The 27,712-nt window shown below is 40.2% G+C and overlaps 1 protein-coding gene across 1 annotated transcript in view; it reads right to left on the bottom strand.

The window, feature by feature from the left end:
- The window catches only part of VPS13C (vacuolar protein sorting 13 homolog C), a 1,402,311-nt gene that overhangs the window by 888,450 nt on the left and 486,149 nt on the right, over nt 1–27,712 (bottom strand). Inside the window, 4 exon segments of the mRNA XM_053719302.1 lie at nt 6,871–6,967; nt 9,368–9,515; nt 10,113–10,302; nt 10,304–10,421. Coding sequence (XP_053575277.1) covers nt 6,871–6,967; nt 9,368–9,515; nt 10,113–10,302; nt 10,304–10,421 — 553 coding nt within the window.

Here is a 27,712-nt window from a genome sequence, read left to right as displayed (position 1 = left end):
TTACGCGTTTCGGCTGGAAACAAGTCTTAATCATAGACCATGGCTAAACATCTATTATGGTCCCTAAGAAAACTACCCTTGTAGTTGGAACAAGGAAACTCTTTTTACTTTCCAACCATGGGAACATTAAAAAAGACAACAAGTTCTCTGTATGAGAGTTTGCTTGTTGAAAAAGATGGCGCCTGAACCAATATGTCGTCCAGGAATGGCGCCACTGCCATACCCCACGATCCGATCACTGCCAACCTTTGAGAAAATTCTGGGAGTGGAAGAGCCACAAACTGAAAGTGTTTGTCTAGAAAGGCGAATCTCAGGAACTTGTGATGATCCCTGTGGAAGGGAACATGAAGATACACATCCTTCAGGTCTATGGTCATCATGAACTGACCCTCTAGGACCAAAGGAAGAATAGAACGCAAAGTTTCCCTTTTGAAGGATGGTACCCTGAGAAACTTGTTGAGACCTTTAAAATCCAGAAAAGGACGAAAAGTTAACCCTTTTTTGGGAAACACAAACAGTGTTAAATAGAATCATAGTTGAATTCTATTTAGTAACCCTGAGATACTATGTCCACAGCCTAGGGATCTGGGACATCTCATATCCATGCTTGATAAAACAGAGAAAATCTGCCCCCCACTTAATCCGATCCCGGATCGAGGGAAAACGCTTCATGCTGATTTAAACTCAGCTCTAGGTTTCTTTGATTGTTTCCCTTGTTCCAAGACTTATTGGGTTTCCAAGAAGACTTGGACTGTTCCTGTCTGGAAGACTTTCCTTTGAAGTTACGAAAGGAACGAAAATTACTCTGACGTCCCTTAGGGCTAAACTTCTTGTCTTGTGGTAGAAAAAACCCCTTTCCACCTGTAATATCAGAAATTATTTCTTCCAGACCAGGTCCAAACAAGGTCTTACCCTTGTAAGGAAGCGCCAGAAGCTAGGGACCAAAATTTTAGCCACAACGCCCTGCGGGCTAGCACAGCAAAGCCAGATATCTGGGCTCCCAGTTTATTACCTTGCATGGTAGCATCAGAAATAAAGGAATTGGCAAGCTCGAGAGCCTTAATCCTGTTTTTTATCTCCTTCAAAGGAGTCTCTACCTGAAGAGAATCAGACAAGGCATTGTACCAATAAGATGCCGCACTTGATACAGTGGCAATACAATATTCTCCAAACAAACCTCCATCTTTTTGTCCATTGGATTCTTAAAAGAGCAGCCATCCTCTATAGTTCTGTAGTTCTCTTAGCCAGAGTAAAAAATGGCCCCTTCTACTTTAGGCACCGTGCACCATGGATCTTTAATGGAGTCAGCGTCAGGAAACAACTTCTTAAAGACGGGTAAAAAAAAGGTTATCACTGGCTTTTCCCATTCCTGGGAAATAATCTCTGTAGCACGGTCTGGAACAGGAAACACTACTACAGAGGAAGGAATCATCATAGTATTTAAGTTTACTAGACTTCTAGGGTTGACAACGACAGGAGTATCGGAGTCGCCCAAAGTAGCCAAAACCTCCTTTAACAATACACAAAGGTGTTCAAGCTTAAATCTGAAGGTTACTACTTCAGCATCAGATTAAGGAATTATACTGTCCGAATCTGAGATTCCACTCTCAGAGGCTACCGACGTATCCTCCTAATCAAACTTATGAGGGAGGGCAACCTGAGTAGCAGGAGGTGGAACAGAAACCTTACTATCTTAATCTCTAACTTTCCTCTTACGTTTTCCCTTTAGTATAGGAAAAGCAGATAATGCCACAGATACCGCCAAAGATACCTGAGCAGCAATTTCTGCAGGCAGATAATCTCCTTCAGGAGGCTGAGTGGAACTGCAGGGCATTGTATGTGATGCCATAGAGGCTTGGGAAGTTTAAGGAGAAAGCTGTGGCATTGCCTGAACAGCATTATCCTGAGAGACATTGGGCTCAGAGCAACAATCTATCTTGAATTAAAAAATCCAAGAAAAGCATGCAGCACAGAATTGCATAGTAAAACAATTTGTGCCTCAAGGCATATCAAGCATTTATGACAAGACACAAATTCTTGTCCAGAATACCAATCCACATTTACACCTTATAGCAATTGAATTTCTAGGCAGGGATTGAACCTCTGACCATGAAAGCCATAATCTACAAGTCAATAACTTTGCTTGCTAAGCTATGTCATGATTTCAAAATAAAATGTGAGATACTGATAATTTATAAAAGTCTGCTACTGTCGCTTTAAGAAAAAAAAGTTTCCTAGCAGAGTGAGAATACTACGCACTGCAGCAAGAAAACCAACTCAGGGACCTCTGTACCACAGTCTAACTGAGATGACTAACCTGTCCCAATACATAAAAAGTTTAACACTAAAAACGACATAGAACTCTCCTCTATTTAACACCCAGGAAATACCAGCAATAAAAAAGACGCTGCTCCACTTTAGAAACTGCAAGCGGAGGAGCGGGTCACATGACCTCCCACAGGAATGGCGCAGAGAAAATTAAAACATAAATTATGCTTACCTGATAATTTTCTTTTCTTCAGATGGAAAGAGTCCACAGCTGCATTTATTACTTTTTTTTTTTTTTACAAAGACACCCCAGCCAAAGGCTTAAATACCTCTCCTACTTCCCTCATCCCCCAGTCATTCTGCCGAGGAACAAGGAACAATAGAATAAATATCAGGATGAAAAGGTGCCAAAGGAATAAAATAAGACGCCACATAGAAAAACACGGGTGGGGAGCTGTGGACTCTTTCCATCTGAAGAAAAGAAAATTATCATCAGGTAAGCATAATTTATGTTTTTCTTCATAAATGGAAAGAGTCCACAGCTGCATACATTACCTTTGGGAAAACAATACCCAAGCTATAGAGGACACTGAATGCCAAGACGGGAGGGTACAAAAGTCAGCCCATTCTGAGGGCACCAGGCCAGCAACCGCACCCGAAAAAAAACAACCCTGCTTCGTCCGAAGCCGAGAAACTTTGAAAAAAGAAAAAGCCCAAAGGACACTGACCATCAGATAGTCCATAAGCCTTGCTAGAGACTGCAGAAATAGACTCGACCGAGCCAACACGCATCCAGGAGACACCGCTGCCCAGCAGTCGGTCCCCAACAACCCACTCCTTACAAGAAAAAGGGATCAACTACCAAAAACTCCCAAAAAAAAAAGAAGAAAAAAACAGGATTCCCAAAAGAACCCTAAATAGGGTACAACAAGTTCCAAATAAAATAAGGAACCCCCGAGACCCAAACCAAGCTCACAGAGACCCGAACCGGTCTTGAGAAACAAGGCAGGCAACGCCCAGATCCCGGAGAGTACAGAGACCAAAAGTAAGGGCCAGGAATCTAAAATCGAGAAAAACAAAATTTTTCTCAAAAGCAGTGCAACCACACCCTAAAGGACAACTGAAGACAGAGCCCTCAAGTTACTGATAGCTCAGAATATCGAAATATTCAGAGATCGGACGTGTGCAACAACCCCATATAAGTGAATACCTGAGCCAACACTTCACGCCACAGTCATACCAGGATGACTCTGAAAAAGACTACTTGCAGGCAAGTAAGAGCAGCTGAAAAGAGACATCATACCCTATTCGTCAGTCTGCTAAACATCCACTAAACAGAGGGCACAACACAGGCTATCCAAAAACCGCCAGTCCTTCTCACATATCTTGAACATGGAGAAGCACAGAACCTCAAGAGGTTCACCGATCAAATGATCCAAGGACGAACCACAGGTCTCAGATCCTGCACCACACCGGACCAGCCCAAGCGACAGGCAGATCTGAAAAACAGGGGAACAGAAAGGACCCCAATCACCTACCATCAGGGAAGGAGTAATGGAGTGAACTCAGCCACCCCAACAGAACTTGGGTGCCAACCCAAAGAGCACCTTCAAATATGTACTCCCAAAGTGGACCCCATAGGAGATGAACATAGCAAAATGCAGTAGATCACTACGAAGACCCAGCATAACTGACAGTCTCAAAATAGAGATTCCAAACTCCACATATGGAACAAAACAAACCCAGAAAAGCAAACTGCTCACCCTTACAGAATAAAAACAACTGTTCCAACCTCCAGCACACAGGGCAGGACAACGACCTTCCAGAGAGAGGGACCCCCCTCCTTAAGAAGGACAAACACCCCCTCCCCCCCCGAAGGAAAGGGCACATATAAGAACAGTGCACATGTTCACAATACATGAGCCAGAGACTGATGAAAACAAAAAGCCGAATAAAAAACATCTAGACGACCTGATGAACACAGAAAAAAACTCCCCCCGAAGGGGAGTATACATCGTTCAAAGAAAAGGTAAGCCATAGGAATGTATCCGCAAATGCACAGAAAACCTAGCCAAGCTGCTAGCAGGCTCAACTAGCTAGTCCTTAGGCCATAGCCTATGTTCTCCGGAAAAACTGGATTGTCCCAAACCAGCCACAGGATCAGAAGCTTCCGGACATCCAGAAGATGCCAAACAAAACTAAAGGCCCGAGCCCCAGAGTTGTTTAAAACAAACAAACACCCCAGGGAACGCAAATTCCCCGTCTGAAAAATCAGACCTCACAGAGGAATAACCGGACCACCCGTAACAGGGACAAAACTCACTCATAAACTCGACCCAAAAGTAAGAGAACACCATTTACAGGAGTCCAACACTCCAAAAAAAGAGCTAGGGCACAACAGAGGCACACCAAGACTCCTGTGACTAAGAGAGAAAATTGAGGACAAAATCACCCTAAGAGCGAGTAGCACAGCCACGGAAAAGGAATGCAGAGCATCCCAAAACTCCCAGAAGAGAAAACCCTTAAGCGAAGCTTGGGGAAGGAGACAACCCAGCCTAACGTCCCTGATAGGGAGACAACAAACTACTGAAAGCAGGAAAGCCACACGGCCCTCCTTAAGAGAGTATACTCATCAGATGGCTCTACCTCAAACCACAAGGCTACCTTGTATCACCCATAAGGCAGAAAAATCACTAAGAGAAATGGACAAGTCCAGAAATTCCTTAGATAAGATTCAAGTTTCCTATCTAAAGGATCTTTAAAAGAAGTACTGTCTTCCAAAAGAATAGTAGTACGTTTGGCAAGAGTATAAATAGCCCTATCAACTTTGGGGACTTTTTCCCAAAACTCTAATCTAGCCGCTGGCAAAGGGTACAACTTTTTAAACCTAGAAGAAGGAATGAAAGTACCAGCCTTAATCCATTCCTTAGCAATCACATCAGAAAAAGCATCAGGAACTGAAAAAACCTCAGGGGTAACCACAGGAGGTTTAGAAACAGAATTTAAACGTTTACTAGTTTTGATATCAAGAGGACTAGACTCCTCAATATCCAAAGTAACCAACACTTCTTTCAATAAGGAACGAATATACTCAATCTTGAAAAGATAAGTAGATTTGTCAGTGTGTCTGAGTTAGGATCTTCTGAATCAGAGAGATCCTCATCAGAGGAGGATATTTCAGTATGTTGTCGGTCATTATAAATTTCATCAAATTTATGAGAAGTTTTAAAAGACCTTTTACGTTTATTAGAAGGCGGAATGGCAGACAAAGCCTTCTGTATCGCATCAGCAATATAATTTTCCATATCAACAGGGATATCATGTACATTAGATGTTGAAGGAACAACAGAAACTGTACTAGCACTGATGGAAACATTTTCTACGTCCAAAAGCTTATCATGGCAACAGATACATACTACAGCTGGAGATATAATCTCAGCTAACTTACAACAGATACACTTAGTTTTGGTAGAACTGTGATCAGGCAGCAGGGTTCCAACAATTGCTTCTGAGACAGGATCAGATTGAGAAATCTACTACCTTCACATCCCTCTGGCAAACACTGTTCTCAGATAAATTGGGCTTCAAAATGCTTAGAAGCGTTTATCATAGAAGAAATCATAGAAATCAAGCACAAACTTACTTCACCACCTCCATAGGAGGCAAAGTTTATAAAACTGAATTGTTGGTGTGGTGAGGGGTGTATTTATAGGCATTTTGAGGTTTGGGAAACTTTGCCCCTCCTGGTAGGATTGTATATCCCATACGTCACTAGCTCATGGACTCTTGCCAATTACATGAAAGAAAGAAATAATGCTTGCAAACCGTTCCCAAAGATTTTACATGATTTCATCCCATGCTGATGAGTTTTAGATTTTCAGGTCCATAGACCCTGGGAAAATTAATATAAGAGGATTAACCACTACTACTTCCGTGACAAAAGAACCAGATCTGAAAACCAGGTCCTTGATGGATTGATCTTTGTCATTTCTTTCTTGAACTTTTGAATCATTAAGTGTAGCAGAAATATTGGAGAAAAGACATATAATTTATCTTCATAGTGATCAGTATTGTTTATCTAATACATTTGTCACCATTTCTAAAAACGTTAATAAAAAAACAGTCATACAAAGAGCTATGATCCTGTATAAGTATGTAAAAAGTTAGGAAATCCCCCAATTATGGATATGTATAATGTAAATGGTACAAATGCAGTAGATTTCAGCTCAATTTACTATTAAATACAATCTCTTAATGGCAGTTTATTTGCAAAGAACACCCCAATGTTAACGATTTCTAAAAGCCATCATGTACGGACTGTATGGAACAATGCTAGAAGAACTGGGTGTTCTGAGCTTTATAAAGCAAGATAGGATGACCTAATTTACAGATTATTTATTAACAAGGAGGACCCATAAAAAGACAACTTCTCTTACATTCTAACATGATTCCATGAACCAAGAAACTTTCCTCTTGTTAGCATTTGTCTTACATCAATTGCCATTATCAGGGGAAAACATTTTTTTGTTAGAATAGACAAATCCTGTGTGACAAAAATAAAGCAAATGTAAGCAAGTGGCTACGACAGGTTTTATTGCATACCAATTTGCTTTTCAATTTTGACATCTCCCTCTGCTTCTCCCAGGTTCTCTACAAGGACATTAAGTAGCACACTAATATCTTCCTGGCTCAGACCAACCTACAAAAAGAGACACATCAATTATTAATAAACAGATAAGAACAAGCAATTAAATCATAAAGGTCCAAATTACAATTGGAGTGTTATTTAACATGCCCACTCATGCATTGACTGTGCTATATTAGCGCTGCGGAACCTGTTGGCGCTCTACAAATACCTGATAATAATAATATTATAAGTAAGCTTTTTGAGTGTCCGGTTGCACTTGTATTACAAGTTGAAAGCAAAACCGTTACGTCCAAGAGGGCCCACACTCTCACTAACAAACATGCCAATGACCAGGGTTCAGTATATATATATATATATATATATATATATATATATATATATATAATATATATATATATATGTGTGTGTGTGAAGCAAGTAGGGTGTATGCACTCTCACCATCAACACAACTGCCAGGGTGCTGTAATGTAATGGGTACACAGCTGTAGAAATAAGCACTCACTTGTCTTCTGACATCCGTGACAAAATGTTTATTTAATCGTATTACATGGAGCCCAATGTGTTTTTTTTTTTGTATTTTTCAGAGAAAAATATTAATTAATCAATTATAATAAAAATAAAAACTTTTGATTACTAAAAGAGTGCTGAACTCCCATTCTTTTACACATAGACTCTCATATCTATAGTGTCTATCTTTCTATTTTAAAAAAATGCAATCAGTGAGGGTCTTATGCCCCTGTCATTTGGTTGTTGACGGACTAATTTATTGTATATGCATATGTACTCTATAGAAGAAAAGCAGCTGCAAAGGACGCCCATATCAATGCCTCACCAGCATTGCATGGTAAACTTTGGGTGGGGCTGCAACAAATTTTGATGGCATGTCCAGAGCTGCTTCCATGCTCAACAAATTGATTTGCAGCTTACATTTTTGAAAGGCTCAGCAGCATAAGCACGTCCATGACCCTGCTAAACTATGATTAAAAGGACAGGAAACCCAATTTATTTCTCCTATAGAATAAGGCTGATGTGGGTCTATGATTCATTTTGCAATTTCCCTCTACCCAGCATGTACCTATCTGGGCCATGTGGGACTTGGGGATTACCTCAAACAAGAAATCATTTATCTTCACCAAGTCTACAAAGTCATTTACTGCACTTATTGAACAGTTAAAGGGACAGGATACCCACATTTTTTTTCTTTCAGATAGAGCATACAATTTTAAATAACTTTCCAATTTACTTCTATTATCTAATTTGCTTCATTATTTAGTTATCCTTTGTTGAAAAGCATAGCTAGGTAGGCTCCGCACCTGGGTGCTATTTGGTAATTGGTGGCTGCACATCAGTAAATAGCACCCAGGTGCGGAGCCTACCTAGCTATGCTTTTCAATAAAGGATAACTAAATAATGAAGCAAATTAGATAATAGAAGTAAATTGGAAAGTTGTTTAAAATCGTATGCTCTATCTGAATCATGAAAGAAAAACTGTGGGTATTCTGTCCCTTTAACTCTTCAATATGTGCAGTAAATAGATCTGTAAACGTATAGATCTGCTGAAGATAAATAACTTCATATGTGAGGTAGCTCCCAAGTCCCACATGGCCCAGAGAGATACATGCTGGGTAGAGGGAAATAGCAAAATGAATCATAGACCCACATCAGTCTTATTCTATAGGAGTTAATTAATACTTTCTGTGTTTCTGAATTAAATTAGTTACTCACTATTCTATATTCTTCTGACTGAAATAATTAATATTTGTTTATTATGTGCAAATGTTGTGGGGAAGGAAGGGTGTATTATTAATTTTGGAAAGGTTAAAATATATCTTTCCAGGGAAATTAAAGTTACTTTTTATATATTCTTCAGAAATTAATCACTAAATTGCATTCAATCTTATGGACACAGCTCCATGAACAGCTTCTTGAGTGTTGTATTATCATCTTCATTACTGTGGCGAATTAGAGACGAATATAAATAAGGTCCGGTGCACATCAAAAAGTCACTGTGCAACATTAAAGAGACTCATTCCACAGTATGCACTCCAGCTTCTCTGTGAGAGTGGAAAACCCACACATTTCATATTTAAATTACAGGAAAAGCAGACAAAATAAATAATGAAAATGCAGGGCATTTTTTCACTATATATAGTTAAACAAATTATGTAGAATTAAGTTTTGTGTTTAAAGACCCTTACATTTTACAGTCCAAACCTATAGAGGTACAGTTGAATGTGGAATATCTTAAACCTTGTCTTATGCTATTCAATTTGTAAATATAAAACCTATATTTTAGGAATGATATATCCACTTATTACATTTAAAAACATAAGTGACAAGAATTAATGAGCAGAAATTTCACAAACCCTTTGTCTTACAAATATGCTGTGAAAAATCTGGTAATTTCTCACATTTCCTAACAAACTGGTATTGTTATGTGCCATTACTCACCTCCATAGTATTGAGGTGTCCCTTCATTTCCATAGCAGGAATTTGATGGTACCAAGCTGCAGCTAGATTTCGATGCACTGAAAGGTTCAGGTCAATAGGATGAAGGATCTGTATGTCAGACCTGGATGCATCAGAATGCAGTACTGTCCTATGGAACACGATTTATATGATTAGTTAAACTGAACAAACAATTTAGTCAGCAGGGGCTGCTACTATTCCTGTTCTATGCACGGCTACAAAAAAAATTGATACTGAAAGCTCAGGAAAAATATATAATTCAATGATAGATAAAAAATGCATTACAAATTATGTTGTAAAACAGCAGATATGTGTACATATCTACAGTATATTGTCCTTAGCATGAAATTGTAAGCTGCCCAATAGGCAGGACCCAGTCTCATCTTTATTTATTTTACCAGCTGTATAGATCTGAAGAATCTTTTCTTGTATATAAAACAAATAATAATTAAGGTAGTATACTGCTAATGTGCACATTTTGCTTTAGTGCATGGTAGCTTGACCAAAGATTTTTTATTTAATATTCAACACTCCTGGAAAAATGATCTACTTTTTATACCAATAAACATTATTGACTATGCTTTTTTAGCATTAATTCAGAAGGACAAAAAAAGGAAATACTAAAAAGTAAAAGCCAACTAGCTGGTGATCTTTGTAGAAGTTCAATTCTGTAAAAGTTTTTAAGAAGAATAAAACAATAGAGTAACTTACTGCATAGATGACTTACCGTGATAACTTCAACTCTGTCAGCTGTACAGACATTTTATCTATGACCGGAGGGAGCTGCTGGTCTTCAGAAGAAGCCACTAGGCTGAACTCATTGTGTATTCTAAGTAGCCCCAAATCTGCCACAATAGCATTAAGCGACACAGAGGACTGCGGTATTACAATCACTGGTGCTTTAAGGTGGATATCCAATGAGCAGCCGGAAGCTCCTCTCTGACAAGCCTTTTACACTGTTGGCTGCACGATGAGCTGCTTGGGCTGTTGCAACACTGACCCTTTCTTTTGTTGCCTGAAAGTTATTCAAGAAGCTCTGCAGAATAAAGGATAACGCTATTAGGGAACTTAAAGTGACTTTATAGAGCTCAATGAAAGAAATGGCTTTATGAATAAACTATATCCAGGCATAAAATAAATAGTATATCTTTATAGGACAGTTATTGTTACTAGACAAAATGAACAAATCCAGACAAAACTGTTTCTGCAATTCCCGTGTGCATGTACTATGATTTGCAGTCTTCTGATAATCCCAGTAAATACACTTTGTACAAACCTCAATTGAAATATAAAAGTGAATATGGCATTTGGAGAGAGACACAGTTCGGTATTCCAGCAAACTGGATTTCAAATGAAACAATAACTAAAAGGAGAAGAATATATACTGAGTTTGTTAACATCCATAAACCTTGATCTGAAATATAGTTTACCAATGTAAATCCTTTTGTGATGTCCATGTGTTGCAGACCTAATTCTGTAATTGAATACTGTGTATCTGGGGATTCTCTGCCAGACTCAAGTGATACATTTGATTATATGGATTCAGGTCAGATTAACTAGCTAGGCCAGGTAGAGCATACCATTTTAAACAACATTCAATTTACTTTATCATCTTATTTGTTTGTATGCTTGAAAAGCATACCTAGGTAGGTTGAGGAGGAATTCACTACTGGGTGCTAGCTGATGGCTGCACATATATGCCTCTTGTCACTGGCTCACCAGATGTGTTCAGGCAGCTCCTAGTAGTGCATTGTTACTAATTTAACAAGTATATGAAGAGAATGAAGCAAATTTGATAACATAAGTAAATTGGAAAGTTCTATAAAATCGTATGTGCTAAACCGTAAAGGAAAATGTGGGGTTTTATGTACATTTTTAATAGCATTGCACATTTGGATTTGAAAACCTCTTGGCTGCTTTTGCTGTAATTATTGCATATAAAAACAAACAGTGAGCCACGTCATAATACAGACACCATGCTTCACAGATGAGATAATATGCTTTGTTTTGCGTTATTTTCATTCTCCATACTTTCCTCCTTCAACCCTGTGGTACATCTTAATCATCATCTCATCTGTTTATAAGACTTTGTTCCAGTACTATACATTTTTTTCTCATACATTTTTAGTAAATAGTAACCTGTTCAGTCTAATCTTGAGTTGTATCAGTGGTGTGCATCTAGTGGTTAACTCTCTGAAAGTATACCGGTGTTGTCTTTTCTCTCTCCCTCTGGTACTTGAGCATACATATAAGCCTAAAAATTTAATAATTTTCATGATCTGTTTGACATTTTAAATGGGGCTACTGTAAACATTGTTTAGTTATCTACTATAGTAGTCCTTAAGCAGTATACAAGTTTATTTGCTATTCCCCAATGCATTCTTGTTGAAAAAAAATTACTACATTATTAACATTATTAGGAAGAACTGACTCTAAATGAACAAACACGGATTATGAATCTTCTAGAACTGTTTTAAACTCTCAGTAGCATGAACCAATGATAAAACAATACCACGTGGCCTAAAACTGTTGAAAAGCCAGATGACCAATTACTTGTGGTCCCCTAAAATTGAGTGACTATATTTAAAAAAAGTAATAATAATAATGTATTAATATTTCTTACCTGATAAATTCCTTCCTTGGTGGTGAGAATACACAAGTCCTTACAGTTGGGAACACATCACCTGGCCACCAGGAAGAGGCAAATAAATCCTACACCAGAGCTTTAACGATCCCTCCTACTTCCCTTACCCTCTAAGGTATAGCCAAGGATAGGAGGAGGAAAGTAAGAAAGAAAGATAGTATGGTAAAGAGGTGCAAACTAGAACTGCTGCTAACTAGTAAAATTTGGGCGTGTTCGTGGACTCTTACCACTAGGAAAGAAAGGAATTTATCAGGTAAAAATAAATTATCTTTTCTTTCTAAAGGTGGTGAGAATCCATGAGTCCTTACTGTTGGAAACGAATACCCAAGCTGTGAAGTCCATGAAAAAAATGGGTAGGACAGAAAAGAAGGAAAGGGCAGACAGTTATTTACCAGGAACCTTCCTGCCAAAGGCTGCCTCCGCTGAGGCAAACATCAAAATGCTAACATTTAGTGAAAGTATGCAAAGACAACCAAGTTGTAGCCTTGCAAAATTTGTTCTACTGAAGCGTCATTCTTAAAGGCCCAAGAAGCAGAAACAGAGTTGAATGAACTGTAATTTTAACAGACGGCAATTGTCCTACCTTCAAGTAAGTTAGAGAACCCCACACAATGCCCATACACTTTTTCTGTAGCGTAGCTGCCTCATCCTTCCCTGACCCTTTATTTACAATTTGCCGTAGCGTAGGGTCCTCCCACTCCCTCTTGCCTCCCCTGCTGGGCCGCCCACCTACCTCCCACCCACACCTCCCTCCAGCACCAGCAACGATCGTTACAGACGGTGACACACACAGGGTCACTGTCTGTAACGATCAGGCATCTGCCCTCATATGGAGCCGGAGCACCAATCTTGCTCTGGCTCCATATGCGGCAGATGCATTAAGCTTCAGGAACACCAGATCCGGCTGTAACTTAACAGCCGAGAGTGCTGGAGCTTCCTGAACCGAAGAGTAAATATACGTCTTGCAGTAGAATAGGCAAAGAACTGTAAGTTGTATATATATACGTCTTATTGGGTGAAAGGGTTAAACCTACAACTTAAGAACGTTTCCATTTTGAAATTTCTCTTTTCTTCTTATGGGGGTGAGAAAAGTGCAATGGTCTAACATTTCCTCTCATTTTTTGTGTTGATTAGCTCTGGTAGGGACCAAATAGGAACCTGAAATTGTCACAGATATAAGAGCTGTATTCTGATTAAAACAAAAAATGAGCAGTCAGCTGTGTAGAAAAACACTTCAAGGGACAGGAAACCCCAACATTTTCTTGATTTTGAACATACAATTTTAAACAACTTTCCAATGTACGTCTATTATCAAATTTGCATCATTCTCTTGTTATCTTTTGCTGAAGGAACAGCGTTGCACTACTGGCAGCTAGAAGAACACATCTAGTTAGCCAATCACAAGAGATAAATGGGTTTAGGCACCAATCAGCAACTAGCACCCACTGGTGTAGGATATGTGCGTATTCTTATTCAACAAGGGATACAAAGGGAACAAAGCACATTTGAAAATAGAAGTGAATTAAAAAGTGTCTTAAAATGACATGCTCTGTCTGAATCATGCAAGTTTAATTTTGACTTTCCTATCCCTTTAACATACTTCTGAGTTGTGTGTGCAGCAAATACTACATGATCCACGCATTTGGTATCTATGAGATAAAAAAAAGAAGAAAGTATAAAGCTTCAGGTATACAACATTCACACATTTTTTTACTATTGTATCCCAGACAATAAACTATTCTGTTTTGTTATAGGCAAATGCAATATATTCACGACGATTATTTTTTTTATTGTTTAATAATAATGAATCGGGTCAGAGCACTTCTATTACTTGAATATTATTCTTTAAAAATACCCCAAAAAATCTTACATTAATGGCAAATACCTTGTCTACAGTCTAAGGGGCCAATTTACAGGAGTGATCGGGGGAAGAAGTGGAGAAGACTGCAGTAGTGGTCCGCCCGAAAACACGAAAAACAACGGAGAAATAAAGACACAGAAGGTGGCGAAAAGGGGAGGATGAGGAAACAAGAAGAAGAAGAAGGGACAGAAATAACTGAAACAGTCAAAGAAGGACCTGAATGTTATAAATATATCACAACATATGTTAACACAAGAGGAGACATCTGTTTTATCTAGGGATGTGGGTTTTGCACCCTATAGTAAATTCTCAGGGTTTAACACCCTTCTGGATATTAACACGTTTATAAGAAATTTATCCCTTAAGAGATTGTTTGCCTTAACTAATAAAGGTTTATATGTGAGTACGGATAACCCAACTCATATGCATGAAGAATACACAGTTTCCCCCTCACTTGTTATTAAATGATGCTTTCTCTATAGTCACTCTGAATTAACTGTATAATGATACTGAACCTTGGGGACCTTCAGACAAACTTAAAAAACCTAATAGAAACAAGTCTAAGTTTTATCCAGTAAACTTTAGGGGCCCCCATGATTAATGCCTATTAACGGCTGGTCCAGGATGATATTCTCAAATTGGAGGATGAGATTGGTCATAGCAAAGATACTGTCACCTTGAATCTAAAACACAAGGAACGTGCTGCAATAAAGGGTTTGCAGGATAATAAAGATATTGTGATCAGAAATTCTGATAAAGGTGGCAGTATCGTTGTGATGGATAACATCTATTATTTTCAAGAAGCTATGAGACAACAATCAGACAACACTGTATATCGTCAGCTTCCATGTAATCCAGTACATAAATTCAGAAGAGATATATGTAAACTAATTGAGGATGGTATACTGTTGGGTGTATTTAGCCCTACTGACTTGGAAACATTGGTTCTAGAGAGCCCAATCACCCCAATATTCTATCATGTACCTAAGGTACACAAAAATAAAGATTTCACTCCAGTGAGACCGATAGTGGCTGGAATTGGTTCACTACTGGCGCCCCTGGGGAATAGATGGACACAATTCTGCAGCCCATAGCTAAGAGACCGTTAAGCTACCTCCAAGATACATCTCATCTTTTACAAACTCTTGAAACTATTAAATGGCAATCTAATTATTGTTGGGCTTCAGCAGATATAACATCTTTATACACTAGTATACCACAACACTTGGGTATTAAAGCCGTTGAGTTTTTCTTGGAGAGAGAAACTGATCTGGAGCCGTCCTTAAGACATTATGTTGGAGAGGTTTTACAGTTCCTGCTCTCTCATAATTACTTTATGTTCGACAATGAGTACTATTTGCAAGTAAGGGGGTACCGCCATGGGGGCAAAATTCGCCCCGGCTTTTGCCAACATTTTTGTTGCATGGTGGGAATTGTCATATATCTATAGTACACATAACCCCTGGCAGGAACAAATAGTCCTCTTTGTTTAATACATTGATTTGCTATTGGTAGTACAAAATTATGAGAATTCAAACTGTTTAGGAGAATTTTGGGCATATCTTAATATAAATGAACAGGGTTTACAGTTCACTGGGGAATGTAATAGTCAGCAGATCAACTTTTTTTTTCTTAGTCTCCAGATTATTGATAATCAGATAATTACCAAAACATTTAGAAAACCTGTTGCTAGAAATACTATTCTCCATGCAGCCTCTCAGCATCCCCCTCATCTAATCAAGGCAATTCCAAGAGGTCAGTTTATAAGGCTGCGTAGAAATACTAAATCTGACACAATTTATGAACAACAGACTATAGAACTTAAGAAGAGATTAGTTAAGAGGGGTTATGACTCGACTCTATTAGAGGATTGTAGAATTGCAGTCAGAAATTATGAACATAAAAATAATCATACTAATGTCCGTAACACACAGTTTGTGAATAATGACAATAAGGGTACAACAGTTTTTACTACCGAATAATATTCGCAACAATATAATGATGTGGTAAAGATTTTAAAAAAACATTTACACAGGGTCTAATAGGGTCTGCTGTATTGATTATCTGTTAAGTAAGAGTGTTGGTTTAAGTAGAGCAGTTAGCTAACCAAGGTATAAAGGCAAACAAGGATTTGGAGTAACCAAGGGGAAATAAAATGATTTAATATTTTAAGGTTAAACCTTTTAGTAAGTATGTGTGAGAATCTCATTCAGTGTACAGCTTGCCATATGTTTGCATCACTGGAACAGCTGCTTCAGGGATTATATGTTTGTGGCAAGTGTGAGCATATTGACTCTTTAGAAACTCATATTGGAGTTTTGGAGGAATGAATTGCAACACTGCATAAAATTCAGACACTTGAAAGGGAAATGGATAGGACTGAGCTGGTTGTCAATGGTTCTAGCAGTGGGAATGGGGAGGATTCAGATGAGGAGACTCCAGGATGTAGCTGGGTCACAGATAGAGGGTGAAGTAAAGGTAAGCGGAAGAGACAGGCCAGTTCTGAGCTGGTACACCCCAACAGATTTGCAAGATTGTATGAAGATGTTGGGGATATCAGTTCAGGGGTGGCAGTGTCAGAGAGGGCTGTTTTGCCTAGTATAGTGAACAGTCCTTTAGTCGTGGAAGAGGAGCATACTATGGTGGGCAGTCCTTTAGACATGGTAGAGGGGCATACTATAGTTAACAGTCCTTCAGTCATGAAAGAGGGGCACACAAGTCAGGGCATGAGGCAGATGTTGGTGGTAGACTCAATTATTAGGAAGGTTGATAGGGTAATTTGTCATCCAGACCCTATAAATAGAACAGTTTGCTGTCTTCCAGGGGCTCGTGTTAAACATATTGTGGAGCGTATTGATAGATTGTTAGAGGGATGTGGGTCTGATTCTGCAGTCATGGTACATATTGGTACTAATGAAGGAATCAGCGGGAGATGGAGAGTCCTAAAAAATGACTTCAGGGAGTTAGGTAGCAAGCTTAAAGCAAGGACCTCCAAGGTAATATTTTCGGAGATATTACCAGTGTCTTGTGCTAACTCAGTAAGTCAGAAGGAGATAAGGTCTGTTAATTCATGTAAACATGGTGTAAAAATTAGGGGTTTGACTTTTTAGAGCACTGGGCTGACTTTTTACTTGGGTACAATTTGTACAGTAAGGATGGATTGCACCTGAATAACATGGGTGCAGGTGTGTTGGGGAAAAGAGTGGTAGCACATTTAGAGAATATTTTAAACTAGGCAAAGGGGGGAGGGTCAGTTAGAACACAATAGAACAGAGAGATCAGTCTGTGAATATGTCACTCCCTTAATATCTCAAGGAAGGGATGACTTAAGAAATGTCACATTAGAAAGTATAGAGGAAAGCACACCAAGTAGCAGCAGAACGCACATGAAAATTAAATGTATGACAACAAATGCAAGAAGCATGACGGGTAAAATGGGGGAGATGGAGCTCTTAGTTGCAGAAGAGGACTATGATGTTATCAGTATAACTGAAACTTGGTGGGATGATTCATATGACTGGGCAGTTAACTTAGGAGGGGTATACTTTATTTAGGAGGGACAGGAATAATAAAAGGGGTGGAGGAATCTGCATGTATATTAAACCTAACCTTAAACTTACAATAAGGGAATATATTTATGATACAAGTGACAATGTAGAGACCCTGTGGGTTGAAATAAAGAGTTTGGGGGGGGGGGGAATCCTAAAAAAATATTATAGGACATGCTACAAGAGGGAAGCAGGGATGATCGAGGAAGCTATAGACCAGTTAGTCTGACATCAATAGTGGGGAAGATATTTGAAGGGATTATATTGACGAGCATATTCGTGTAAACCAGATTATGGAGTTCTAATCAGCATGGTTTTAGGAGAAATAGATCATGTCAAACTAATCTAATTAGATTCTACGAGGAAGTAAGTAAAAATATAGATAAAGGGGAATCAGTTGATGTGATATACTTAGCTTTTGCAAAGGCATTTGATACAGTGTCACATGAGAGATTAATGCACAAAATTAAGGGACTGGGAATAGCTGAAAATGTTAGCTCATGGATAAATAACTGGATAAAAGATAAGGAAGCACCGGGTAGTAGTAAATGGATCATTTTCAGATTGGACAAAGGTATCAGTGGAGTCCCCCCAGGGATCAGTACTGGGCCCTGTTCTTTTTAATATTTTTATAAATTACTTGGAGCAAGGATTTAAATAGTGACATCTCTATTTTTGCAGATGATACTAAGTTAAGTCATTAGGTCAGAGCGAGGATGAACTTTAGTTACAAAGGGATCTGCAGAAATTAGAAGTATGGTCAAGTAAATAGAAAATGAGATTTAATACGGGAAAATGCAAGGTTCTACATTTTGGAAGTAAAAATAAGCAGGCAAACATATTTTTTTTTTATGACTTAGCCAACAGAGGAGAAAAGGGATTGGGAGTAGTAATAGATAACAAGCTAAAGATGGGTGCACAATGCAGGGAAGCAGCTTCAAGGCTAATAAGGATACTAGCATGTATTAAAAAGAGGCATTGATTCAAGGGAGGAAAGCAAAATTCTGTCACTATATAAAGCCCTGGTAAGACCTCACCTTGAGTATGGAGTGCAGTTCTGGGGGAGCCGATCGCCAAAAAGATATTGCAGAACTAGAAAAGAGTTCAGAGAAGGGCCACAAAGCTAATAAGGGGATTGGAGAATTTAAACCTATGAGGAGAGGCTAGCCAAACTGGGTCTGTTTTCTTTAGAAAAAAGGTGCTTGAGAGGTGACATGATACTTTATATAAATATATTCAAGGCCCATATACAGAGATGGCAGAGGCTCTGTTTATTCCAAGAAAATTGTTTCTGACAAAGAGGTCACAATTTAAGGTTGTAGGAAAGGAGATTTAATCTCCTGCAACAGAAACATTTTTTCACTGTAAGATCAATAAAATTGTGGAACTCATTACCAAAGGAGGGTAGTGAATGCCAATACCCTAGATACATTTAAAAATAGTCTGGATACAAATCTTTTTATAGAGATATCCCGATACACTTAATTTCATCAAACGAAAATCTCTTCCACAAACCGAATTGATAGACAAAGGCTATAATTTATTCCGCAATTGGTTTTGGTACACACGGGTACACTACTTTATAACGCAACATAAGCAATACATGAATATGGTAAGGCCTTTGACTAATTTTGAATCCTTATGCATTAGATCCCCCCCCCAATAACCCACACCCTATCAACAATTTATAAACTCCTAACACAAAAATCTCCCAGGTTTCACTCCTACATTCATTGAAAAATGGGAAGATGAATTAGCATAATAATATTACCTCAAACAAGCTCCATTATCTTTCAGAATATTTCCAAATCATGGATATCTCTCTCAATGCAAGAAATGAACATAAAACTTCTTCACAGATGGCATCTTTCCCCAGTTAAGTTGAACCGCCTATACAGTAATAGATCCAAACGCTGCTGGAGATGCGGACATGGATATGGTAATTTAGCTCATATGTGGTGGTGGTGTAATGCAATGCAGAATTTCTGGAGAAATATCATAGGGGAAATAGAGAATATACCTGATATGCAGTTACCACTAGACCCAACAATTTGGATTTTTGAATCGACCCCCCAAAATTAAATTAAAACACTACAGAAAATTATTTCTCATAATGACCTAATAGCATTAGATACCTTATAGCCTAGAATTGGAGATCTAAGGAAGTTCCCCACTCTTCTCATGTGGCCAACACAAAGTCACAGAACTACTTAATATAGAAGTATATTACTACCTTAAAAATGCCAAGATGGATATATTTGCATAAGTGATCAATCTATGGGAACAATATATAAAAGACAGATTTTTTTTTATTTTTTTTTTGGACATAAACAGTGGAGGCGCTTCAGAACAACAAAAAACAGACCGGACCACATAAATATATCAGAACAGAATAGAAAAGAACACATAGGCGGGGTATATATTAAGAAATATCAACCAACAGATACACTAAGATTCAACTTAAGGTTAAAAATGCAGCAACTACTTCTCCCTTTTCTCTCTCTTTCCCTCTCCCTTTACTCTTTTTTCTCCTGTCCCTATCTCTTTCTTTCCATTCCTTTCCCTATCCTCAAGTATACTCTCTACTCACTTGAGACAAGGAGATTTCATTTATTACAATTTACATTGAGTAAAGGATGTATGCTTGTTTATACCAACCAACATGTATGTAAAATATTGCCGATAACTTTATCAGGAAGCTGCGACTTCCACTCTGTAAGAACCTTTTTTTTTTTAAATAAAATCGGTATTTAAAAAAAAAAAAAAAAATTGTCTGGATACATTTCTGTATATAAACAAAATTCATGGATATAATTGCTAGTAATAAATAGTTTTAGTGGGATTATTTAAGCGTAAGTGCGAGCTTTTTGTAAGTATTTTAGATTTGTATAGGTTGAACTCGATGGACTTCGGTCTTTTTTCAACCTTATCTACTATGTTACATATTAACAGGGGATGAGATTCTTAAAGTGAATGTCAATTTTGATGCTAAAGTGTCCGGTTTTTAAAAATTCGATTAAAAACAGGGGCACTTTAATTAATCAAAACAAAATTTATGCTTACCTGATAAATTTCTTTCTTTTGCGATGTACCAAGTCCACGGTTTCATCCTTACTTGTGGGATATTATCCTTCCTAACAGGAAGTGGCAAAAAGAGCACCACAGCAGAGCTGTCTATATAGCTCCCCCCCCTTAACTCCACCCCCCAGTCATTCGACCGAAGGCCAAGGAAGAACAAGGAGAAACTATAAAGGTGCAGAGGCGACTGAAGTTTTCAATAAAAAATACTATCTGTCCTTGAATAGACAGGACGGGGCCGTGGACTCGGTACATCGCAAAAGAAAGAAATTTATCAGGTAAGCATAAATTTTGTTTTCTTTTGCAAGATGTACCGAGTCCACGGTTTCATCCTTACTTGTGGTATACCAATACCAAAGCTTTAGGACACGAATGAAGGGAGGACAAGACTGGAGCCTAAACGGAAGGCACCACTGCTTGCAAAACCTTTCTCCAAAAAATAGCCTCCGAAGAAGCAAAAGTATCAAATTTGTAAAATTTGGAAAAGGTATGAAGCGGAAGACCAAGTCGCAGCCTTACAAATCTGTTCAACAGAAGCATCATTTTTAAAAGCCATGTTGAAGCCACCGCTCTAGTAGAGTGAGCAGTAATTCTTTCAGGAGGCTGCTGTCCAGTAATCTCGTAAGCCAAACGGATGATGCCTTTTCAGCCAAAAGGAAAGAGAGGTAGCCGTAGCCTTTTGACCCCTACGTTTTCCAGAATAGACAACAAACAAAGAAGATGTTTGACGAAAATCTTTGGTTGCCTGCCCAATAGAACTTCAAGCACGAACCACGTCCAAGTTGTGCAATAAACGTTCCTTCTTAGAAGAAGGATTAGGACACAGAGAAGGAACAACAATCTCCTGATTTCGATATTCCTGTTAGTAAAAACCTTAGGGAGGAACCCAGGTTTGGTACGCCAAACCACCTTATCAGCATGGGAAAACAAGATAAGGCAAGTCACATTGTAATGCAGATAGTTCAGAAACTCTTTGAGCTGAAGAGATAGCAACTAGAAACAGAACTTTCCAAGATAGAAGCTTAATTATCTATGGAATGCATGGTTCAAACGGAACCCCCTGAAGAACTTTAAGAACTAAATTTAGACTCCATGGTGGAGCAACAGGGTTTAAACACAGGCTTGATTCTAACTAAAGCCTGACAAAAAGGCCCGAACGTCTGGGACATCTGCCAGACGCTTGTGCAATAGAATAGACAAAGCAGATATCTGTCCTTTTAAGGAACTAGCTGACAATCCTTTCTCCAATCCTTCTTGAAGAAAGGACAAAAATCTAGGAATCCTGATCTTACTCCATGAGTAGCCCTTTGGATTTGCACCAAAAAAGATATCTACGCCATATCTTATGATAGATTTTCCTGGTGACAGGCTTTCGAGCCTGAATCAAGGTATCTATGACCGACTCAGAGAAACCCCGCTTGATAAAATCAAGCGTTCAATCTCCAAGCAGTCAGTTGCAGAGAAATTAGATTTGGATGCTTGAACGGACCTTGAATCAGAAGGTCCTGTCGCAATAGCAGAGTCCATGGTGGCAGAGATGACATGTCCACCAGGTCTGCATACCAAGTCCTGCGTGGCCACGCAGGTGCTATCAAATCACTGAAGCTCACTCTCCTGTTTGATTCTGGCAATCAGACGTGGAAGGAGAGGGAAAGGTGGAAACACATAAGCCAGGTTGAACGACCAGGGTACTGCTAGAGCATCTATCAGTACTGCCTGAGGATCCCTTGACCTGGATCCGTAATGAGGAAGTTTGGCGTTCTGATGAGACGCCATCAGATCCAATTCTGGTGTGATCCATAGCTGAACCAGTTGAGCAAATACCTCCGGATGGAGCTCCCACTCCCCCGGATGAAAAGTCTGACGACTTTGAAAATCTGCCTCCCAGTTCTCTACCCCTGGGATATAGATCGCTGATAGATGGCAAAAGCGAGTCTCTGCCCATCGGATTATCCTGGAAACTTCTATCATCGTTAAGGAACTCCTTGTTCCCCCCTGATGATTGATATAAGCTACAGTCGTGATGTTGTCCGACTGAAATCTGATGAATCCGGCCGAAGCCAGCTGAGGCCACGCCTGAAGAGCATTGAATATCGCTCTTAATTCCAGAATATTTATCGGTAGGAGGGCCTCCTCCTTAGTCCACAAACCCTGTGCTTTCAGGGAATTCCAGACTGCACCCCAGCCCAATAGGCTGGCGTCCGTCGTCACTATGACCCACGCTGACCTGCGGAAACACATTCCCTTGGACAGATGATCCTGTGACAACCACCAAAGAAGAGAATCTCTGGTCTCTTCTCTTAATCCAGATTTATCTGAGGAGATAAATTTGCATAATCCCCATTCCACTGATTGAGCATGCATAGTTGCAGTGGTCTGAGATGTAAGCGAGCATATGGAACTACGTCCATCGCCGCTACCATTAAACCGATTACCTCCATACACTGAGTCACTGACGGCCGAGGAATGGAACGAAGAGCTCGGCAGGTGGTCAAAATCTTTGATTTACTGACCTCCGTCAGAATATTTTCATGTCCACCGAGTCTATCACAGTCCCTAGAAATGAAACTCCTTGTGAGAGGGAAAAAGAGAACTTTTTTTTTTTACGTTCACCTTCCACCCATGAGATCTTAGAAAGGCCAACACTAAGTCCGTGTAAGACTTGGCTAGTTGGAAAGTCCGACGCTTGAATTAGGATGTCGTCTAGGATAAGGTGCCACTGCTATGCCCCCGCGCCTTAGGACCGCCAGAAGCGACCCTAGCACCTTTGTGAAGACTCTTGGCGCCGTGGCCAACCCGAAGGGAAGAGCCACAAACTGGTAATGCTTGTCCAGAAAAGCAACCTGAGGAACCGGGTGATGATCTTTGTGGATAGGAATGTTGTAGATATGCCATCCTTTAAGTCCACGGTGGTCATATATTGACCCTCCTGGATCATTGGTACAATAGTCCGAATGGTCTCCATCTTGAAGGATGGAACTTTTAGGAATTGGTTTAGGATCTTGAGATCTAGAATTGGTCTGAAGGTTCCCTCTTTTTTGGGAACACAACAGATTGGAGTAGAACCCTTGCCCCTGTTCTGCTTTTTGGAACTGGGCAGATCACTCCCATGGTAAAAAGGTCTTCTACACAGTGTAAGAATGCCTCTCTTTTTGTCTGGTTTACAGACAATTGAGAAAGATGGAATCTCCCCCTTGGAGGAGAATCCTTGAAATCTAGAAGATACCCCTGGGTTACAATTTCTACGGCCCAGGAGTCGCTGAACGTCTCTTGCCCAGGGCCTGAGCAAAGAGAGAGAGTCTGCCCCCCTACTAGATCCGATCCGGGATCGGGGGCTACCCCTTCATGCTGTCTTAGTGGCAGCAGCAGGCTTCTTGGCCTGTTTACCCTTGTCCCAAGCCTGGTTAGGTCTCCAGACTGGCTTGGATTGAGCAAGGTTCCCCTCTTGCTTTGCAGCAGGGGAAGAGGAAGCGGGGACCACCCTTGAAGTTTCAAAAAGGAACAAAAATTATTTTGTTTTGGTCCTCATCTTATTTGACTTATCCTGAGGGAGGGCATGACCCTTCCCTCCAGTGATGTCTGAAATGATCTCCTTCAGTTCAGGGCCCGAATAGGGTCTTACCCTTTGAAAGGGATGGCCAAAAGCTTAGATTTTGATGACACATCAAGCCGACCAGGACTTAAGCCAGAACGCTCTAATCGCTTAAAATGGCAAAACCTGAATCCTTTGCCCGCTAACTTAGCTAGATGGAAAGCGGCGTCTGTAATGAAAGAATAAGAGCCCTTATTCTGTCCAGAATATCATCTAGTGGGGTCTCCATCTGAAGAGCCTCTTCCAGAGCCTCAAACCAAAAGGAAGCTGCAGTGGTTACAGGAACAATGCACGCTATAGGGCCGGAGAAGAAAACCCCTTATGAACAAAAAATTTCTTTAGGAGACCCTCTAATTTTTTATCCATAGGATCTTTGAAAGCACAACTGTCCTCGATAAATTATAGTTGTACGCTTAGCTAGAGTAGAAATAGCTCCCTCCACCTTAGGGACCATCTGCCATGAGTCCTGCATGGTGTCAGATATGGGAAACATTTTCTTAAAAACAGGAGGGGGAGCGAACGTAATACCTGGTCTATCCCACTCCTTAGTAACTATGTCCAAAATCCTCTTAGGGACCGGAAAAACATAATTTATGCTTACCTGATAAATTCCTTTCTCCTGTAGTGTAGTCAGTCCACGGGGTCATCCATTACATATGGGATTATATCTCCTCCCTAACAGGAAGTGCAAGAGGATCACCCAAGCAGAGCTGCTATATAGCTCCTCCCCTCTAGTCATACCCAGTCATTCGACCGAAACCAACGAGAAAGGAGAAACTATAGGGTGCAGTGGTGACTGGAGTTTAATTTTAAAATTTAGACCTGCCGTAAAAAACAGGGCGGGCCGTGGACTGACTACACTACAGGAGAAAGGAATTTATCAGGTAAGCATAAATTATGTTTTTCGGTCCCTGTTAAGTGTAGTGAGTCCACGGGGGTCATCCATACCAAAGCTAAAAGTACACGGATGACGGGAGGGACAGGCAGGACCTTTACACGGAAGGAACCACTGCCTGAAGAACCTTTCTCCCAAAAACAGCCTCCGAAAGAAGCAAAAGTGTCAAATTTGTAAAATTTTGAAAAGGTGTGAAGTGAAGACCAAGTTGCAGCCTTGCAAATCTGTTCAAACAGAGGCCCTCATTTTTAAAGGCCCAAGTGGAAGCCCACAGCTCTGGTAGAATGAGCTGTAATTCTTTCAGGAGGCTGCTGTCCAGCAGTCTCATAGGCTAAACGTATTATGCTACGAAGCCAGAAGGAGAGAGAGGTAGCCGAAGCCTTTTGACCTCTCCTCTGTCCAGAATAAACGACAAACAGGGGAAGAAGTTTGTCGAAAATCTTTAGTTGCCTGCAAATTAAAATTTCAGGGCACGGACGACGTCCAGATTGTGCAGAAGTCGTTCCCTTCTTTGAAGAAGGGTTAGGGCACAATGATGGAACAACAATTCTTGATTGATATTCCTGTTAGTGACTACCTTAGGTAAGAACCCAGGTTTAGTACGCAGAACTACCTTGTCTGAATGAAAAATCAGATAAGGAGAATCACAATGTAAGGCCGATAACTCAGAAACTCTTCGAGCCGAGGAAATAGCCATTAAAAACAGAAATTTCCAAGATAACAGCTTGATATCAATGGAATGAAGGGGTTCAAACGGAACACCCTGTAAAACGTTAAGAACTAAGTTTAAGCTCCATGGCGGAGCAACAGTTTTAAACACAGGCTTAATCCTGTCCAAAGCCTGACAAAAAGCCCTGAACATCTGGAACTTCTGACAGACGTTTGTGTAAAAGGATGGACAGAGCTGAGATCTGTCCCTTTAACGAACTAGCAGATAAACCCCTTTTCTAAACCTTCTTGTAGAAAAGACAATATCCTAGGAATCCTAACCTTACTCCATGAGTAACTCTTGGATTCGCACCAATGCAAGTATTTACGCCATATTTTATGGTAAATCTTCCTGGTAACAGGTTTCCTAGCCTGTATTAAGGTATCAATCACTGACTCCGAGAATCCACGCTTTGATAGATCAAGCGTTCAATCTCCATGCAGTCAGCCCTCAGAGAAATTAGATTGGATGTTTGAAAGGACCTGAAACCAGAAGGTCCTGTCTCAGAGGCAGAGACCATGGTGGACAGGACGACATGTCCACTAGATCTGCATACCAGGTCCTGCGTGGCCACGCAGGCGCTATTAGAATCACCGATGCTCTCTCCTGTTTGATCCTGGCAAATCAATCGAGGAAGCATCGGGAAGGGTGGAAACACATAAGCCCATGTTGAAGACCCAAGGTGCTGTCAGAGCATCTATCAGAACCGCTCCCGGGTCCCTGGACCTGATCCGTAACAAGGAAGCTTGGCGTTCTGGCGAGACGCCATGAGATCCAGATCTGGTTTGCCCCAACGCCGAAGCAGTTGGGCAAATACCTCCTGATGAAGTTCCCACTCCCCCGGATGAAAAGTCTGGCGACTTAGGAAATCCGCCTCCCAGTTCTCCACGCCTGGGATGTGGATCGCTGACAGGTGGCAAGAGTGAGACTCTGCCCAGCGAATTATCTTTGAGACTTCCATCATCGCTAGGGAACTCCTTGTCCCTCCCTGATGGTTGATGTAAGCCACAGTCGTGATGTTGTCCGACTGAAACCTGATGAACCTCAGAGTTGCTAACTGAGGCCAAGCCAGAAGTGCATTGAGAACTGCTCTTAATTCCAGAATGTTTATTGGAAGGAGTCTCTCCTCCTGAGTCCATGATCCCTGAGCCTTCAGGGAATTCCAGACAGCGCCCCAACCTAGCAGGCTGGCGTCTGTTGTTACAATCTGGCCTGCTGAAGGGCATCCCCCTGGACAGATGTGGCCGAGAAAGCCACCATAGAAGAGAATCTCTGGTCTCCTGATCCAGATTCAGCATAGGGGACAAATCTGAGTAATCCCCATTCCACTGACTTAGCATGCACAATTGTAGTGGTCTGAGATGCAGGCGTGCAAAAGGTACTATGTCCATTGCCGCTACCATTAAGCCGATTACCTCCATGCATTGAGCCACTGACGGGTGTTGAATGGAATGAAGGACACGGCAAGCATTTAGAAGTTTTGTTAACCTGTCCTCTGTCAGGTAAATTTTCATTTCTACAGAATCTATAAGAGTCCCCAAGAAGGGAACTCTTGTGAGTGGCAATAGAGAACTCTTTTCTACGTTCACCTTCCACCCATGCGACCTTAGAAATGCCAGAACTAACTCTGTATGAGACTTGGCAGTCTGGAAACTTGACGCTTGTATCAGAATGTCGTCTAGGTACGGAGCTACCGAAATTCCTTGCGGTCTTAGTACCGCCAGAAGAGAGCCCAGAACCTTTGTAAAGATTCTTGGAGGCCGTAGCTAACCCGAAGGGGAAGAGCTACAAAACTGGTAATGCCTGTCTAGGAAGGCAAACCTTAGTACCGATAATGATCCTTGTGAATCGGTGATATGGTGAAGGTAGGCATCCTTTAAATCCACTGTGGTCATGTACTGACCCTTTTGGATCATAGGTAAGATTGTCCGAATAGTTTCCAATTTTGAACGATGGAACTCTTAGGAATTTGTTTAGGATTTTTAAGTCCAAGATTTGGT

The sequence above is a fragment of the Bombina bombina genome, chromosome 6 (genome assembly GCF_027579735.1).
Source record: "Bombina bombina isolate aBomBom1 chromosome 6, aBomBom1.pri, whole genome shotgun sequence".
In the NCBI taxonomy this organism is placed as follows: Eukaryota; Metazoa; Chordata; class Amphibia; order Anura; family Bombinatoridae; genus Bombina; species Bombina bombina.
This window is presented reverse-complemented; position numbering and strand designations above follow the sequence as displayed.